Genomic DNA, 20,547 nt, shown 5'->3' with positions numbered 1-20,547 from the left:
AGATAAAATGCCATAAATAAGTAAATAAATATAAACTTTTAATGTTGAGCACCTAATTCTCAAAGTGGACATATTCCAAACACTATAATGAAAATAAAATGATCTTTTCTACCTTTGTTGTCTGGTGACTTTGTTTTTCTGATCATGCTGGCCCAGTACCCGATTCTGCTGCTATCTGTCCTCTTAACTCCATTTCCAGGGCTTCCTTTCCATTTATTTCTTTACTTTCCACCTTTCTTCTTCATTTCATTTCTTGCCTTACATCCGTAAGTAAAAGCTGGGTCCTCTGCAGACTTGACTGTCCAGTGGATCCAGCTTCTGCCTATTTTCTCCATCGATGTGCAGGTTTTCTCCCTTTTCCCTCATCTCATCTCCTTCCTCTCTCTTCCCTCCCCTCCATCCATGTCCAGCATTTCTTCTCTCTCCCTTCCCCTCCATCCATGTGCATCTCCTTCCTCTGTCTTCCCTCCCCTCCATGCATGTCCAGAATTTCTCTCCTTCATCCATGTGCATCTCCTTCCTGTCTTCCCTTCCCTCCATCCATCCACATCCAGCAACCCTCTTCTCTCCCCTGCCCTCCATCCACCAATGCCCAGCAACCCTCCTCTCCCCTCTAGCCACCCATGTCCAGCAACCCTCCTCTCTCCCCTCCATCCACCCATGTCCAGCAACTCTACTCTCCCCTCCATCCACCTATGTCCAGCAAATCTCCTCTCCTCTGACCTCCCCTCCATCCATGTCCAGCAACCCTCCTCTCTCTCCCCTGCCTTGCCCTCTATCCACCCATGTTCAGCAACCCTCCTCTCTCCCCTGCCATCCCCTCTATCCACCCATGTCCAGCAACCCTCCTCTCCCCTGCCCTCCTCCATCCATACCCAGCGCGATTCTCCTCTCCCCTGCCCCTGCCTCCATCCATCTGGGTGAGTGGCGCCGTGAGTCTCCCCTTCCCTACTATCTGCCCCGCACCGCCCTTAATCTTTAATGTACCTCCGTCCCTGGGCCGGCCGCATCATTTCGAAGCCCGCCCTGCCCGTCTCTATTCTTCTCTCCCTTTGTTCCGCAGAGTCCCGCCTTCTGACATCATTTCCCCAGGGCAGGACTCTGAGGGAACGAAGTAGTTCGTTCCCTCAGAGTCCCGCCCTGGGGGAAATGATGTCAGAAGGCGGGACTCTGCGGAACGAAAGGAGAGAAGAATAGAGACGGGCAGGGCAGGGTTCGAAATGACGTGGCCGGCGCTGGGACAGAGGTATATTAAAGATTAAGGGTAGCGCGGGGCAGATAGTAAGGAAGGGGAGGGAAGGGAAGACTCACAGCACCGCTCGCCCAACCCCCCCCCCCCCCCCCCCCCCCGGACGCCTAACCCTTTCCTGCTTCGAGCCTCTTATACCGGGCGCCTATGAATTCAGTGCTACGGAGCCTCCGGATTCTCTTCCGGGGACCAGGGAGCAGTGGTGACTCTCACAATCCCCATCCCGCTGCACAGATGACATCGTTCTGTCTATATAACTGTAATAAGAGAGCTCATCAATAAACCACATCCAGGCACAAAGCCTGAGACTGCTCCAGGCCTGCCCTTGGCACAGATGCTGACCTTTTCCTGTGCTTGATGTTCAGTGATGTTATGTTAAATTTCATTAAAAATATAGATGAAAGGAAAACATTTCTCTGCTGTTAGATTAATTTTCTGAGCTTTGATTCTGACCAGAGAAAAATGCAACTAATTCTAGCCACAAAACAGTCTGAGATACGCATCTAAGAACCGTGCACCAACACCAGGGAATTAACTCGTGCAGCAAACATAACAAGAGGGAGGTGAATGTCCCCCTCCCCCATGCACTAAATGGCAGCTAAGAATAGTTTGGTCACCCCATCCCCTGACCCAGAGCTGCCAGCTGCTTCTTGATTTTGTTTGGGGGGGGGGGGGGGTCTAGGGCAAGAGACATGGAATGTTGAAGGGAGAAAGAGAGGAAAATTATCATCATTTATATTGTTGTGCAGACCTGTGTATTAAATGTTCTGTAAGCATGACGAGTGCGCCTGTGTAATCATTGCTGTGTCCTTACTCACGCTGTGAGCTGCAGGATGCGCAGGATTTCCTGATCCATGCCCTGTCTCTTGTAACTTTCCAGCAGCAGGACGGCCTTCTCATAGTTAGCACAATAAACTTTGTACACGTTCTCCAGATCCTCCTTGAACTCCAGGAAGACATGACCTGTGAGATTAGGAAGCAGTGAGGCTGTGCTGGCAGAATGCGGTGGGGGGGGGGGGGGGGGGGGAGGAGAAAATCACAAACAGCAGGGATTTGGGAGCTGAAGAGCACCTGGACATACAAAGGATACATCTTTTGCCTAGGTTCTGGTCAACTTCTCTCATACCTAGAGCAAATCTTGTTATTTTGGGACCAGAAGGAACCCAAGGATATCTGATGTCATAGGCAAACCTTTAGCTGTGCATCTCCCATCCCAGAGGACATGTAGCTCAAGGCCCCTCCTCTCCTGTGTCCAGCTTCTCCCCTTCCCTCCCACTCAAGAGGTTCAGCATCTCCCCTTCCCTTCCCCCTCCAGTCAGCACAATTTGGTGGGCAGCACAGTGTGGCAGTTAGTATCTCTTAACAAGAGTCAGTACAGCTGGCATGGGACTTTGAGAGTCCAATCACGCTCAAAGCCTGCCATGTCCTATCACTTCCAAATTTCTGTTTCAGAGTGCACCTAAACTAAAGGATTGATACTCAAAGCAATTTAATTGTGCAAGAGAGACTTCTGCCTGGTTAAACCACCTGTGCGGGGCAATCTGGGGATATTCGGCAGCATTTAACCATAAAAACCAAAACCAGCATCTTGTGGGAAGTAGGGACAAAAGGAGACCCTACATAAACCATTACCATGAAGTAGTATTGTACATTGCGAACCTAGCTTTTTACAGACTTATCAAATCAAATCCTTAATAGTTTTTGAGACGTAATCTCATTTTATATCTTTCTATTATTATTTTTGTTTTAATTAGGAGGAAAAGCCTCACGTGACGTGATGTACCTCCGCTCCAGGGGCGTAGCTACATGGGGCCACAGGGGCCTGGGCCCCCATAGATTTGGCCCTGGAACCCCCTGATGACGACCCTCTCGACCCCCCCTCCCGCTGCCAACCCGCTGTCAACCCACCGTCACCTACCTTTGCTGGCGGGGACCCCAACCCCCCCAGCCGAGGTCCTCTTCTTCCTTCGTTCTGTCTCTAAGTCTGACGTCCTGCACATACAACGTGCAGGACGTCAGACTCAGAAACAGAACGAAGAAGAGGACCTCGGCTGGTGGGGGTTGGGGTCCCCCACCAGCAAAGGTAGGCGACGGCGAAGGCAGGGGAGGGTTGGCGGCGGGAGGGGGTCGAGAGGGTCGTCAACGGGGGGGGGGGTCAAAGTTGGTGCAGTGGTCGGCAATGGCGGGGGGGGGCGGCAATGGCGGGGGGGGCTATAATGTGCCCCCTTACCTCGGGCTCTGGACCCCTCTCCCGCCGAAGTCTGGCTACGCCCCTGCTCCGCTCTATTGCAGTTAAACTGTCACACAATTGAGGGTATCTCACTGGCATCATTGGCATAAAAACCTCCAAACTGTTTTTGCCTATCACTGTAAGCCTGTACATCAGGTTAGTAAATATATCATAAGACTTATCTTATTTTAACAGTCCAATGCTTGTCCACAGCCAATGATGCCAGTGAGATACCCCGCAATTGTGTGACAATTTAACTGCAATAGAGCAGTCACGTGAGGCTTTTCCTCCTAATTAAAAAAAAATAATGACAGAAAGATATAAAATAGAGATTACGTCTCAAAAACTATTAAGGATTTCATTTGATCAGTTGTGATAGCAACAATATCCTTACATACGCTCACCCTGAAGATTTTTACAGACTTAGCCATCGTCAGCTCTCATGTGGAGGCTTAGTACTGTGACAGGCCTCCTTTTGTCCCTACAAACCTGGTTTCTGATTACATTAGCTAATTGCTGCCAGTATTGTCTTATAAACAGTTTTTCTATTTTTATAACAACATCTGAGCCTTGTGTCCGTTTCTTTCAGTGTCTGTGCTTTAGGACTGTTCCAAATGTGGATTGTGAGCCTGTGATCTGTTCCCAGAGTGCTTAGCTAAATTACCCTTCCTTTCTTATTTGTACTTCTCACTCTTTGCCGGTCCTCTCCTGAGGCCTGGTGAATGCGATTTGTCCCCACAGGCAGTCTGGCAATGGAGTTGGCACTTACGCAGTTACATGACATACAGAACAACAGAGGTTGTGATCTACACGCAGATAATCCGCAGGAGAAAAATGCGGAGCAGAGTGAAAGTAGAAATACACTCTTTATTTATGACAATATTCAGCACTTAACCAGAAAAGGTAACCGGGCAAATCAGTACACATGCTACACAGGTCCTATCTTTGTCTGGTTTCACTATTTGGTTAAGGTTGAATATTGGCCTTCAACTGGAGAAGTTGCCGGCCAGCTGCACTTGGACATTCAATGCCGGTGCCTAGACATAATCAGTATTGAATATCTGGGGTTAAAGCCGGCAGTGCCTAAAAATTGCTGGCCACTGCCGGCTGAATATGTACCCCTAAATGTACAAGTTATTTGCATATCAGCTAAAATATTGCCACTATCCCAGTTAACTTTTCAGTCACCCTCTCACTATGTCCCAAACCCAACCCCTTATTACACAGATAGATCAGGATGAAATTCTGCGACTGAATAGTCCAATATTATCCATATAAGTTCTGAAATCCTTTGAGTATCGGTCTGTTTATTTTCACCAGGGCTGAAGCTGTAGGAGATAAGAAGTAGTAGTGGAAAGAGAGGGAAGGTAGAACGAACTGTGAACCTGCATGTTTAAGAGGAAAATGTTGAAATGCACAGAAAGGTATCTGAGATTTCTTGCCAACCTACTAATTGAAGCAGTTGATCATGTTGTTGAGAGTTCTATGCCCTCCAGTTCTTTGAGGAAAGCTCTGGAAACACTGGAGAACTTCATTGAGGTTGAGAAAAGCCCTTCCACATCAATGCATGGATCTAGGGGGAATAAAAAAAAGGATGAGAATGCTCGGATCAGAACGAACTGCCAAGGAGACTCATCACTCAGGAAATGATGCGATACTATGACAGAGGCAGTACTCATTGGGAATCTTTTAACATACATTTTCCCACCGGAAAGCCTACTGATGTTCACACTTTCAAACAGACCATGAGCGAGCACTCCAGGGTGTACTTAGGGCACAGGTGAGATGTACGTGCATATTTATAAAATACGTGGATACACATAATCTTCGGAGCAGGTGCATATTTGTGTATGTGGATTTGTGTGCTATTGGGGCTAATTCTGGGTGCCTATTTTAGAAGAAACAGCACCCAGTGTAAAATAGGCTTAAAGTGGAGGCCTTTTGGGGCTTTGCACTTAGGCACCCCTATAAATTCTCTCTTAGCTTTTTTTTTTTTGAGTCATGATAAATACTACCCAGTTCAGACTAGTGTGACTGACTGGCTGGTTGGCTGATGTTCTAAGGCTACTGCATGGAAAGTGTCAACTTACAGAGCCATGGAAGAGACAGACCAATACTAATTTCTTAGTGCAAACCTAACGCCCGTCTCACAGAGGCTGCTGTACTTCCCCCTAGTTTCCTGATTAATGGTGATTACCTTAGGTGAGAATTAGATGAAAGAAGATGAAGGTCATCCTTTGCAAGTTTCCCAGTGACCTGATGGAAACCAGGGTTACTCAATCCTAGCTGATCATGTTCATCCCAAAGCCACTTTTAAACTAATGTTGATCTCTATAGGAATGTTATAATAAAGTAAGGACTGGCTTACAATAATCATTTTGTCCTCATGTATCAGCTGTTGTTAGTAATGGCAGATACGCTCCCTTCAGCGCTTATTGGAAAAAAGGGCCCTTGTGTTACTTCTAATAACAAAATGTTTTTTTCTAACCTGCAGGGAACAAAGTACATGCTCTGGTACTTACACCATTAGATTATTGTAATTCCTTGAATTGGGGAATTCACCAGAGAGAAACTAAACAATTCCAATTAGTGCAAAACACTGCTGTTAATGCCCTTTGGGCTAGAAAATATGATCATGTTACTACTACTACTACTTATCATTTCTATAGCGCTACTAGACCCCCCCCCCCTTTTATTACAGGCTGAACCAGGGGTGTAGCTGCTAATGGGGCCATGGGGGCCAGGGCCCCTGTAGATTTGGCCTGGAACCCCCCTGCCAACGACCCTCTCACCCCCCTCCCGCCGCCAAACCCGCCGTCAATCTGCCGTCACCATCTAGTACCTTGCTGGCAGGGGACCCCAACCCCCGCCAGCCGAAGTCTTCTTGCTTCGTTTTGGTTTCTGAGTCTGTCTGACGTCCTGCACGTACACAATGTGGGGCTTCGTTCTGTTTCTGTGAGTCTGATGTCTGCACGTGTATGTGCAGGATGTCAGACAGGACTCAGAAACCAAACGAAGCAAGAAGCTTCGGCTGGCGGGGTTGGGGTCCCCCGCCAGCAAAGGTAGGCGACGTCACGGCGACGGCGGGCAGGAGGTCATCGGCGGGCGGGCCACAGTTGTTGGAGGTGGTTCTGGTGGGGGCGGGGGGGGGGGGGGGCTAAAATGTGCACTCTCACCTCGGCTCTGCATCCCCCTAACGGCGAAGTCCAGATACGCCCCTGGGAACACTGGCTACCGATTAACAATAATAACAACAATAAATGGACACTTGTATCCCACACTTACCACAAAAGTTCAGTGTGGCTTACAAAAGAGTAAACTGGACCAACTCCGGAATATTACACATGATGGTCAACTAACCATCAAGAAAATAACACAGACACATTTAAAAAATTCTAAACAAGAAGGTTTTCAACAGTTTTGGGGAAACCATATAATCAGATTGCCTTCTTAGATCAATAGGTAATTCATTCCAGTGGCCGGCTGCCAATAAGCAAATGTGCCAGAGAAAACCCGTTTATAAACCACATGTTTTGGATCTGGATATTGTAACGTAGAAAACACTAGATCCAGGCATAATATTTTCTATGCGGTAATCGTATCAGACTTTCCATATAGTCCGGTACTTCACCTCTGCACAATTTGAAAAAGAAGATAACAAAGCTCAAAGACAACTCACACTTGCAATGGCAACCAATCAACTGTATCAATAATGAGACTCTGGGGGGTAATTCTGTATAGGTGGCATAAAGCGAGACACTGGAGTGATACACACCAAGCGTGAATTTCATAGAATACCAGCGCGAGTCCGCATTTACATGCCTAACTTTAGGTGCGCACACTTACACTAGCTCAATGCTGCTGTTAATGCTCACATCTAACTGTAGCGGAACTTTTACTAAGCTAAGGTTAAAACGGGCCTTGCGCTACCAGCAGGGGCCATTTTTACCACACGCCGAGGCCCTATTTATCGTTGCAGGTAAATAGGCCAAAAAAAGAAATGGTCACGCGGGTAGATTGCACTTACTGCATGTCCATGCTGGGGGGAGCACATACCGCCACCCACTGAGGTGGTGGTAAGGGCTCCTGCGCTAACCCGGCAGTAACTAGGCCAACGCCGGGTAACCCCCTGCAGAAACATTTTTCAAATGTTTCCTCTAGCACCAGAATTGCCACGTGCTAGGGGTGGAACTACCATCGGCGCCCGGATTGCGCTAGCAGTAGTTCCAGATTGCCGCACTGTAAGCTCATGGTGGGCTTACCGCTGCTTTGTAAAAGGGCCCCTAAGTCTTCTATAGCCCATCCCCATAACTGCCTGAAACCCCCCTGACCCCGCCCATGCCCCTCCCAAGTCCGTGCTCCTGTGTTCTGGAATTTGAGGACGTAACTTATAGGATACTGACTACGGGCAGTTATATGCGTAACTACCAACTAGCAGCAATTAACAGCAATTGCAACCAAGAACTGGTTGTTAAAGCCAATTAGCAGCTAATTAATTCATTCAGTTCTACACAAAACTGATCGTATTCTATAAGTCGCAGGACTAGATTTCCGACTAGCGTGCAACGGTTCCAGAATTATGGGGGTCTCTGCTCAGAAAAGGAGTACGGACAATAGGAAAGGCCCATATAGCATGGGTACTTTTCCCCCACAGGGGAAGGGGGAGCACGGGGTAGGCAGGTTGGGTTCAGTACACGTGGCTGCTTTCCTTTCAAATGTAAGTGCAAGTCCCGGGATACAACGTACCCGGGATCTATGAGTATATCAGTAAGGCTGAAGATGTCCCTTCTCACATCTCAAAATCCTTCCAAATATGGGCTTTGAAAGACAGCTGACAGAAATATGCTTATAGAGGGCCTTTTTTTTCTATGTTGATGAATAACATCTCTCTGCTTTCTCTTGCAAATAAAGCAGAGCAGATCCCACACACGGGTGACTGTTTTCATACAGGGTTCTGTTTTCAACCCCTACAGATGTAGGAAAATATTTATGTAAATGAGGCCCTGCATCCCCTACAGACAGCCCCTGAACTACAGTATCATTAAATAAAAACCACAGGCCAAGCTCATCTGTCCCTGAAGACCTGGAATCCACCACTAACATTAGAGACATTTCTTAACGGTGGATCCTGTGTCCTTTTACCTGTTTGACCCGGTCTTGAATGTCAGATGCCAGGAGCAGGAGGGTCTGCACGTAGCTGCTCTCTGTCTTTATGAGCTCTTCCACAGCCTGCTGTTGGGTTCGGTCTGACCTGCTCAGAGTTCCCACTTCCTCATAGATGGATTCTTTCTCCTGGGATTCCTTTGGTGGAAACACAACGTTCAGATCTTTGCCCAATACTTCAAGAGTGGTTTCATACAAACTGGTGTTTTCTTCTGCAGGAGGTGTATCGTCTACTTGAGAGATTGTTATCATAGGTAATACATCATGCATTTTAGCGGGTGAACTGGGTGAAGGTGTATCATATATATTCGAGTCTGCCATAGCAGCCTTGCCCAGAGAACCCTGGGAGCGAGAGAGAAAGAGAGAGATGGATTAGTGCTTGTGCTAACTTCATGCTCTTAGGGACAGATTTGAAAAAGTACACCAAAAACTAGGGTGCTAAGCGCTAATTCCACAACAGTGATCGCACACAAAATTGTCTCTCTAGAATGGCATTTGCATGCCTATCCTTAGGCGGGAGAACTTGCGCCATGTCAAAGGTTAGTGTAAATGGCTGCACCTAAAGTTGGCAGTTGCGTAAGTGATTCTATAACTTACATGCACACCTGCGAGACCCACCCCTTTGTAGCTGTGCGCTATAGCTTTCAGGTGCTAAGCTAATAGAATAGAGCCCAAATGCAGTACAAAATAGCTCCAATTAATGCAACTTAAGGGCTAGTATGGTAACTTGGTAATTTAACAATTAAGTTCTGCATGCAACCGGCACTGTTTTATAATTTGTGTGTCCAAGTTGGAAATTTGGGTACAGAACTTTATAGAATCTGGTTGTTAATCTCTTCCAAATTTTAATGTATAGAGAAATCTTAAATGTTGCTGTAATTAAAGCAACATTAACGGCATTTTGTAAGGGGCTCTTTAAAGCAGGATGCACGGTCATAACAAAACAAAAGAAGAAATAGGAAAAAGACCAAAACAGGGTAGAAGAGAGCCAAGATCACCAGGCGCAATGACAGCATGCAGTTCTGGTCACCACATCTCAAAAGATATAGGGGAATTGAAAAGGCACAGAGAAAGGTGACCTTAGGTCACCTTTAAATATTGACGAGGATGGGATGATTCTCATATGAGGAAAGGCTAAAAAAAATAGGGCTGTTCAGCTTGGAGAAGAGACGGCTGAGGTCTATAAAACACTGAGTGGTGGAACAGGTAGATGTGAAACAGAGAAAATATTTCTTCACTCAATGTATAATTAAACCTCTGGAATTTGTTGCCCGAGAATGTGGTAAAAGCCGTTAGCATATCCATTGCAATTCTGGGATAAGCAGCACAAAATCTATTTTATTCTTTGGGATCTTGCTGGGCAATTGTGACCTGAATTGGCCACTGTTGGAAACTGGATACTGGGCTTGATGGACCTGTCCTAGTACAGTAATGGTTATGTACTTGTGTATCTCCATCTTGTCCTTTTTGGGGTAATTCCCAGCTCAGTCAGAACCAGCTTCTTTGGAGTGATGACACCCCCTTAGGGATTTTTCCCATATTTCATATCCCTTCTCAGCTGAGGCCATAAACCATAGTTCCCTCTGCAATCTAGCTAGCCTGGACCCTGGCTGGCTCTGACCAGCAGGTGTTGACACCGATTCCCTCCAAAGCACTGCCCAGTCATTCAGGAGCAGAATCTTGGCCCAGGAATTGAGCCAATGTCCCCTACATTGAGCCACTTTATTAATTAAAAAAAACCCTGTGATTCTGGTTGATAAACATCGGTAGAAATGAGTGAAGACCACAAGCAATGCACAGAATTTGTTGGCTGAAAATTCAGTTGAGGGGGGTGGTATGCTGGGAGGAGGAGGAGGACTTTCTGGTAGCGCTACATCGTTCCTGTACTTTTTTCTCTGGGGTAGCTGGAATTTATGATTGTTGGGTGTCAGCTGCACAATAGTGGAAAGTTCATAGGAATATTAAAGCTTGGACTGCATGAAAGCACAAAGAAGAGAATTGTGTTCATCAGAATATAAAGCAGTGTCTCCACGCCTGCACTAACACATTTCATTTCACTTCATCCCAGCTTGTGCATAAAGGAAAAGAAACTACCCTTAGAGTTTGAAATAAATATGGAAAGAAGGACCCTGATATTTTATTTATTTATTTATTTGTTACATTTGTATCCCCAAATTTTCCCCACCTATTTGCAGGCTCAATGTGGCTTACATTTTACCATAAGGTGATCGCCTAGACCGGTATGGAAACAGATAAATTTGATGTTAGGGTTCAGGTTAAGTTAGTATATTCAGGTTCCTAGGGATAGAAGATAGGAAGTAATATAGAGTGTCAAGTACAGGTTATGGTTTGCCATGTTGCAGATTGGAGGCATCTAGGTTAGGTCGGTGGGGAATGCTTTCCTGAATATGTAGGTCTTAATGACTCCTGAAGTTTAGATGGTCGTAGATGTGTTTTCACAGTCTTTGGCAGTGCATTCCACAATTGTGTGCTATGTAGGAGAAGTTGGATGCATAGGTTGATTTGTATTTGAGACCTTTGCAGCTCGGGTAGTGGAGATTTAGGTAGGTACGTGATGCTCTAGTTCTATTCCTGGTTGGGAGGTTAATCAGATCAACCATATATCCTGGACTTCACCATAGATAATCTTGTGGACCAAGGTGCAGATTTTGAATGTGATGCGTTCCTTGATTGGGAGCCAGTGCAGTTTTTCTCGAAGGGGTTTGGCCACTTTTGAAACGTGATTTACGAATATCAACCTGGCTGTTCATGTTTTTGGCTGAGTTTCTTATGAGTTGTTCTTTATCATCCGCATATATTCCATTGCAGTAATCTGCGTGGTTCATTACCATTGATTGTATCAGGTTGCAGAAAGTTTCCCTTGGGAAGAAAGGTTTTATATGTTTAAGCTTCCACATTGAATGAACATTTTCTTTATAGTGGAGTTTACTTGGCTTTCAAGAGTGAGATTGCGGTCAATTGTAACGTCTAGTATTTTGAGGCTGTCTGAGATAGGGAGGGTGTGATCTGGGGTGATAAGGTTGTGGGTTTATAATTATTATGTTGGGATGAGAGGATGATGGCAGCAGCAGTGTGTTTTTTCAGTGTTAATTTCAGTTGCAATGAGTTTGCCCATGAGTCCATGATGTCCAAACCGCACTTAATTTCATCGGTGATTTCTGTTAGATCGTGTTTGAAAGGGATGTAGATTGTGACGTCATCTGCATATATGAATGTTGGATAGGGATTTGGCCAAGGGGGTCATCATTATATTGAATAGTATTGGTGAAAGTGGAGATCCTTGAGGTACTCCACAGTCTGCTTTGTTTGTTTTTGATTTAACTTGGTATGTTCTGGTGTTTAGGAAACCCTTGAACCAATTAAGTGTATTTCCTCCAATCCCGAAATGGTCTAGGAGGCGTAATAGTATGTTGTGGTTTACCATGTCGAATGCACTCGACATGTCGAATTGTAGGAGGAGTATGCTTTTACCTGTGGCAATTTCGTGCTTGAATTTGGCCAGGAGAGTGACTAGTACAGTTTTTGTGCTATGGGAAGGACGGAATCCTGATTGTGATTCATGCAATAGTAAGAACTTGTCCAAGTATTCCATGAGCTGTTTTGTCACCATACTGTCCATCAATTTGACTATTAGTGGGATGGATGCAACTTTGCCCAGTGTCAAAGTTCCACATATATGTATGAATTAAAAGCAGCAAAGCTGGACGTATTAATCTATGGAGAAAACATTTCATATCACAGAATGCTCTTTACCCCTGGTTTATGCTCTCCCCAATGATCAAGAGGGGGGTTGTTTGTTTTATTGTTGTTGGGTGTTTTTTTATATGGGTGGTTAATTATCTCAGTTTCGTCAGAGTTCAACTGTTTTCATGTGCCCTGGGTGGGGGGGGGGGGGGGGGGGGGGGGGGGTATCAGGTATCAAGAATGTCCCACAACCTCCCCGTATTGTACAGGTTCTCTTCTCAGCCTAAAAATTAAGGGCTCAGATTTTATACAGTATTAGCCTACAAGAGGTCACTACTCTTTCCCCAGGAGAGAAGAGTTCCTGTGCCTCTCTATGCCTTGATAGGCTTCAGTAAATCACTGGAAGGTAAAATGTTCCACAGAATAGGAATTTCAACTAAAGGGGAGATGAAGGTTCAGAAGAAACATGGAAAATTATTTGTTTACAAGGAGAGATGTAGATGCCTGGAATAACTGACCAGAAGGACTGGTGAAAAATAGCTCTATGACAGATTTGAGGGATACTCTACAGCACTGGTATCCACTTCCACGCCTGGCTGTATATGAGATAAATTGCATGCCTACTGCCTCCATTTTTATGTAAATCTCTTTCATTAATATTCATTAGGGATATCCTATAAACCTGATCCACTGACAGCCCTCAAGGACCAGGAGTGAAAACCACCTGATCTGGAGAACCCTGGTAAAACAGGATTGGGAGGTTGTTAATAATTCTTCACTCTCTTGAGAACAGAGCCCAGAGCAGGCAAAGGGCTAAATCAAAGACTCCAGACAGCCCAAAACACTGCAGCCAGCTCATTGTTTGGAAAAGCGAACATGAAAGTGCACAGCCCCTCAGAGAAAAACTGCACTGGCTCCCATTACCTGACCGAATTACATTCAAGATTTGCACCCTGGCTGATAAAATCATCCATGGAGAGGCCCCGACTATACATGTCTGATCTTATAGACTTACCAGCAAGAAACCACAATAAGCTCATCACGCACTTTCTTAAACCTCCATTACCCCAACTGTAAAGGTTGAAAGATACAAATCACTATATGCATCAAGCTTTTAATACATCTGCACGCAATGTTGGAATGCACTATCGATTGTCTTAAAATCAACATATGATTTGGCAGCCTTCCGGAAATCGCTGAAAACTAACTTATTCAACATAATGATTCATCATCAGAACTGTATTAGTACTAATCAACATTGAATCCTTAATCTGACTACTTTAATTTCACTATTATCATCTAATGTTACTCTTGATCCTACATTTTACATACCTAATATGTATTGATTATTTCTTTACTTCTAATTTTTTGATATCTTATGTACCTTAATTGTATATTATTCTGTTCTCGCATTCCGTAATTGGTGACTGCCATTACGGCATAATGTAAGCCACATGAGCTACCAAAGAGGTGGGAAAAGTGGGGATACAAATGCAGCAAATAAATAAATAAATAAAGAGCTGATCAAATCGCCGGTTTTTGAGCCGGGGGGGGGGGGGGGGGGGGAGAAATTATGATGTGCCATAGTAACATAGTAAATGATGGCACATAAGGACCTGTACAGTCCATCCAGTCTGCCCAAGATAAACTCATAGCATAAGTTATGATGTGATACTACATATGCATACTTGATCTTGATTTGTCCTTGCCATTTTCAGTGCACAGACCATAAAAGTCTGCCTGGTACTAGCCTTATTCTACAAGTAATGAAGCTGTCGTCGAAGCCCACTCCAGCCCATCCAAATCTCTCCAGCCATGATTGGGGCATAGACTGTAGAAGTCTGCCCGGCACTGGTCTGAAGAGACATTGAAATACCTTCAGGGGATAAATGCACAATAGGCAAGTTTTTTTTTAACTGAAAGGAAGCTCTGCAATGAGGGGCATAGGATGAAGGTGAAAGGGGACAGACTCAGGAGTAATCTAGGGAAATAAGCTTTTTTTTTTTTTTGAAAGGGTGGTAAAAACATGAAACAGCCTCCTGGTGGAGGTGGTGAAAATGATTATCTGAATTGACAAGGGCCCGGGACAGACACGCGGGATCTCTCAGGGAAACCAAAGCATAGTAAGTGTTGCAGATGAGCAGACTGGATAAGTTGTGTGGTCATGTGCTGTCATGTGTTTCTATGGAAGTAGCAGGCTATTGCTCTTCAGAAGCCAAAGGGATTGATGTTGGCAATAACCAGGCACTGTCCAAAAAGGTCACAGGACCTTGCTAACCGAGGTTAAGGCAATAGTTTTGCCCTGTGGAAAGAGTTGGGTGTGGGATTAATATGAGAACTTGTATGTTCTTCCCCCAAATATAGAAAACCAAAGAAGACAGCAAACATTGCACTGGATAAGAAGCAAATCTTCTACACAGTTTAACATATGCCTGTCAGTGGGGAAAGATACAAATAGAAAATGAAGGCAGGATAGAGACCATATGGCCTATCCAGTCTGCCCATCCATCCCTTCCTCTCTCTTAGGGATCCTATGTACTTGTCCCAAGCTTTCTTGAATCGGATACGATTTTTCTCTCCACCACCATCACTGGGAGGCTGTTTCATGAATTCACCACCCTGTCTATGAAGAAATATTTCCTCAGGTTACTCCCGAGTCTGTCCCCTTTCACCTTCATCCTATGCTCCCTCATTCCAGAGCATCCTTTCAATGAAAAGAGACTCGCCTCCTCTGCATTTATGCTGCATTAGTATTAAATGTTTCTATCATATCTCCCCTCTCCTGCCTTTCTTCCAAAGTATATATTGGGATCTTTAAGTCTGTCCTCAAACACTTTAAGATGAAGACCACTGACCATTCTAGTAGCCTGCCCTCTGGACCAATTCCATTCTGTGTTATACCTTTTTTTTAAGGCGTAGTGTCCAGAATTGTACACAATATTCTAATGAGGTCTCATCAGAGTTTTATACGGGAGCATCATTCACCTCCTTTTTCCTACTGCCCATGCCTCTCCCTATGCACTCAAGCATCCTTCTAGCTTTCGTGTCACCTTTTCTACCTGTTTGGCCACCCTAAGATCATCACATACAATCACACCCAAGTCCCGCTTCCTCTTTCATGCAAGGGAAAGTTCTTCGCCCCCTAAACTGTACCCATTCCCTGCATTTTTTAGCATTAAATCCAAGCTGCCAACTTCCAGACCATTCCACTAGCTTCGCTAAGTCCTTCCTCATGTTATCTACATCATTAAGGGTGTATACTCTATTACAGACTTTGGTTCATCTGTAAAAAGTCAAACCTTACCAGAGAGCCCTTCAGCAATATCACACCTGGCTAGTGACTCCACACAAATAACAAGTGTACAGAAAGTGAGAACTCTGCATGTTCCTACGAAAGGGAGAAATATGAAAGGGAAGCCGAGAACATTCAGCAATCACTGCTTCAGTACAAAATCCTGGTTTCACCACAGAGCTTTAATCTGGCTCTCTGAGGTGTAAACATAACTCCAGTCACCAGCCAAGCAGAGCTCCGCAGTGCTTCCCGCATGCCAGGCACCTATACAAAAAGGTTTCCGAATTGAAAATGCTGGTTTGCCAGAGAGCGCATATGTTGCGACCTTCACCTAGGAATTTTCAGCAGTGCCTCAGCCACTCCTTGCGCTGGCCATCCAGCAGGGGACGGGCTTGTTTTCTCCTGCTACTGTCGCTAGGATGGCCTGTCATATTCTTACACCATGACTCAGGCTTGAAAACACGGTGGAAGTGACACCCCAGGGTCTATATCTATTCAGCTGCATCAGCATGAGCCCCTCCCATTCCCCTCCATCATCATAAACACACCTCGATCCTGGGTTTTCTGTCATTCTTACCTGCTAAGTTGACGAGCTGTTCACCGTCTCAGTCCCCTTCTACAGCTTGAGGAGGTTAATGAGCAACCCTGCACGACGCGGCGAGCCAGCCGGCTGTGTCATTCCTGCTGCAGCTGTGCAGTCGGAGCCTGATTTCTCCCTCTGTGAAAACAGTCCGCAATTCAGTGTAGAGTGAGATCAGCAAGGCAGTGCCAGTAGTGTATGCTTAAGAACACGACCAGGGCCAGCCAACCCGCCTGAGAGGACTGCTGGACACGCCATGCAAGCGCCTTCCATGAAAGAACAGAGGGGCAACTCATGACTGTGCTGTGCATCCACGGTTCCATCCACTGAGCTGGGTATTTTTTGCTCCTCGGGTCAACTGAACTTGGGATGTGCTGGAGACAGCCTTCACAGCCCCCAGAGGAGGGGGGGGGGGGGGAAGAGAGAAGGCATCATGGTCATGACTTAAGGGTGATATCTATTGAGCAATTCAGGTCCCATGGTTACAATTGCCCTTGTAAATGGCCCCTGGCAGAGGACTTTCAGTGCAATAACTAGACTAGGTATGTTGAGGGGGGAGAGGGAAAATCCTGGGATAGTTGCAGATGAAGTCTCATGGCATCGGAATCCCACGTCTGGTTCCAAATGAGCGGTAATCCCAAGCAAGAAACTATCAGAACAAACCCAAGAACAGTAAAGAGCATCTCAGCACCACTTACTGCCTTATATCGGCAAGACCAGATCTCCTGGCAGCAATCAGGCACCTACCAAATCCCCAGAGATGTGCAGATGGATGATAAGAAGGTGGTGGGCACTGGTGGCATCACTGTAAATATTTTGGTTTGCTGGTAAATCCTGTTATATTTGGTCAGAGATTGACGGAGGGTCTCAAGGGGGTCACATTTGTGGACCTGCTGCCCAGTGCAGTGAACTAGATGATGACAGCTGTTGCCTCTCCCCTCACCCTGGGTGCAACCCCTCCAGGTCTTTGCTGGCCATATTCAAGAGAAAGTGCAGACTCTGTCTCCCATTACATCCCTATGTGGTACCTCTGGTCTGTGGAGGAGCATGAGAGGTTTCAAATACTTAAAGAGGGATGGGAAATTCAAAGAAGCTCTTAGCACTAAGGTGCTTGTCCACAGAGGACTTTCAAATAATCTTTGGGCCACGTAAATTGCTGTACAGGTAAGAGAAAAGTTACCTGTATAAAGAGGTGGCAGGATTAAAGCATACTGGGGCATAGTCCAAGTTAAATGGAGAGCGGTGATATTCAGTCACTCTCCAATAGAACTTATCCATATAAATCAGCTTGTATAAAGGCAAAGTTACTCACCAGTAGCAGGTGTTCTCCACAGACAGCCGGCCAACTATTCGCACATCTGGGAGACGTCATCCAACAAAGCCCAGTGTGAGTGCTGACTAGTGAGTTCAAGAATTTGCTAGCAGCATCCCACTGTACATGTGCTGCTGCCTTCCTGCCCAGCTTGTGCCTCAGTCATTTTTAATGTTTTTAATGCATGACTGGGTCAATTATGTATAGGCGCTATCAGTCTCATACAAAGCCTTTTTATTTTTGGTTCATAAGTTTGATGTTTCTTTTTGGGTTATTTTCTATCTGGTTATGCCATAGTTTTGCACTTAACAATGGTGTTCTAAAATAGATCAATTGCTTGTTTTTGTTTGAAGGCTTTCAGGTACTAGCTTTTAGACAGCCTTTTAATTTTCTATGTTTACTTGCAGCACTACAGCTTCAGACTCATTGAGCGCTGATATAAGTACATAAGTAATGCCACACTGGGAAAAGACCAAGGGTCCATCGAGCCAGCATCCTGTCCATGACAGCGGCCAATCCAGGCCAAGGGCACCTGGTGAGCTTCCCAAACGTACAAACATTCTATACATGTTATTCCTGGAATTGTGGATTTTTCCCAAGTCCATTTAGTAGTGGTTTATGGACTAGTCGTTTAGGAAACCATCTAACCCCTTTTTAAACTCTGCTAAGCTAACCCGCCTTCACCACGTTCTCCGGCAACGAATTCCAGAGTTTAATTATGCGTTGGGTGAAGAAAACTTTTCTCTGATTTGTTTTAAATTTACTACACTGTAGTTTCATCGCATGCCCCCTAGTCCTAGTATTTTTGGAAAGCGTGAACAGACGCTTCACATCCACCTGTTCCACTCCACTCATTATTTTATATACCTCTGTCTCCCCTCAGCCGTCTCTTCTCCAAGCTGAAAAGCCCTAGCCTCCTTAGTCTTCTTCATAGGGAAGTCGTCCATCCCCGCTATCATTTTAGTCGCCCTTTGCTGCACCTTTTCCAATTCTACTATATCTTTCTTGAGATGCGGCGACCAGAATTGAACACAATACTCAAGGTGCGGTCGCACCATGGAGCGATACAACGGCATTATAACATCCTCACACCTGTTTTCCATACCTTTCCTAATAATACCCAACATTCTATTCGCTTTCCTAGTCGCAGCAGTGCACTGAGCAGAAGGTTTCAGTGTATTATCGACGACGACACCCAGATCCCTTTCTTGGTCCATAACTCCTAATGTGGAACCTTGCATGACGTAGCTATAATTCGGGTTCTTTTTTCCCGCATGCATCACCTTGCACTTGCTCACATTAAACATCATCTGCCATTTAGCCGCCTAGTCTCCCAGTCTCGTAAGGTCCTTCTGTAAGTTTTCACAATCCTGTCGCGAGTTAACGACTTTGAATAACTTGCTTTCTGTTCTTTGCTTGGTGAGGTGTCTTTATAAATGCTTTTTCAATTATACATACTCAAAAATTCTCTGCTGAACGATTTTCACTTTCACTCCCTTTCCCCTATTATTCTTTTGCCATTGTTATGGGTTACTTTTTCCCCCTTATTTGCCCTCTCCACATCACGCTATGCACTTATATATTCACATGTAATTTTATGTTTTATATTATTTCACTTGGGGCTCTTTTATCAAGTTGCGGCAAAAGGGGGCCTGCGCTGGCATTGGTGCATTTTTCATGCACGCCATGGCCCCCTTTTACTGCAGCAGATAAAAGGGAAGTCTTTCTTTCCTGCAGGAAATGGCTGTGCAGCAAGTAAAGCACTTGCTGCATGGCCATTTTGGAGGGGAGGCTTTACCGCCACCCACTGAGGTGATGGTAAGGGCTCCCGCGCTAACCCGTCAGTGATTGCCCACCGTGTACACCCCAGCGCTGCAAATTTAAATATATTTTTGTAGCGTCATAGTAGGAAGTACTGCTGGGCTGCTGTGGTAGCCCAGTGGTACTTCCTGTTTAGCAAGTGGTAAGCCGCATTGGGCTTGCCGATGCTTGGCAAAGAGGCTCTTGCTTTGTCACTTTTCTTGACTCTGTTTTGTTTTCTCGGGTATTCATCCACTCATATGCATTTTTATTTCTCTATTTTTACTTTTTCAAAGGACTCCTGACGAAGGCAAGCACTGAAACACGGACCACGTAGAATCCTTCATATTGGTGGATGATTGTCTGATATCCAAATTGTGCCATTGTTTGTGGATGCCTGCAAATAAAGATTTGAACTTTTTCTTCTTGGTTCATTGCCTGGTCATTCCTACCCTTTGGTTTTTGGTCTTGCTGATTTTGAGGGGTTGTTTGCCATTTTTACTTTTGTTGAACATAGTAGATGATGGCAGATAAAGTCCTGCACAACACAAACAAAAGCACCAGGTTGTGACACAGGTTTTTCTGCTTCTAGTCTTGTTACTATTTGACAAGGATCCTTTGCAATTATGTCACTGTCCTGGATTTTATCAGCCTGCCTGCCCTAGGCTCCTTCTTAGATGCTTCTCTGACCCATTTGAACTGCAGAATCTGTGCATTTCTTTTTTTTTTAGCAGACTTGAAAACTAGTATTCAAGCTCTCCTTACCGCAGAACTAATTATCTCCCAGGGATGGATGGTGAAGGATCTAGGAGGCAACCTAACCACTAAGGAACTGATGCAGAAAGTTACTGTCAGCATAACCATAGGGTTACTAATTAGAGGCATATTTTCAAAGCACTTTGGGAGGCTAACTTTGGGAGGCTAAGTGCTTTGAAAATGAGCCTGCAAGCATTGTACAAGCTCATTAACGGCCACACAATACAGAGAGAAGTGGAATGCAAATGTTAACTCATGTGGAAGACATGGCCACACACTGTATTAACATGTATGGTAATAAGGGCATTAAGCATTGCACAGCAATACAGAGAAGAAAACAGTGGCTTTTGACCTGCAGACAACGTGAGAAATGTTACCAGGTCCAGGGCAGTGCAGAAGGGTTTGCAGAGAAGATTTGCAACTAGAAAGAGGCGCCTGCAAGTTTAAAAGACTAACAGGA

The 20,547-nt window shown here is 45.2% G+C and overlaps 1 protein-coding gene across 1 annotated transcript in view; it reads right to left on the bottom strand.

Moving 5' to 3' along the window:
- ARHGEF37 (Rho guanine nucleotide exchange factor 37) overlaps positions 1 to 20,547 on the bottom strand; it is a 36,683-nt gene that overhangs the window by 12,064 nt on the left and 4,072 nt on the right. The window contains 4 exon segments of the mRNA XM_030211809.1: positions 2,068 to 2,212; positions 4,926 to 4,959; positions 4,961 to 5,052; positions 8,600 to 8,984. Coding sequence (XP_030067669.1) covers positions 2,068 to 2,212; positions 4,926 to 4,959; positions 4,961 to 5,052; positions 8,600 to 8,984 — 656 coding nt within the window.

The sequence above is a fragment of the Microcaecilia unicolor genome, chromosome 8, assembly GCF_901765095.1.
Source record: "Microcaecilia unicolor chromosome 8, aMicUni1.1, whole genome shotgun sequence".
Classification (NCBI taxonomy): Eukaryota; Metazoa; Chordata; class Amphibia; order Gymnophiona; family Siphonopidae; genus Microcaecilia; species Microcaecilia unicolor.
The sequence above is the reverse complement of the archived record's forward strand: the minus strand, read 5'-3'. Positions and strand labels throughout refer to the sequence as shown.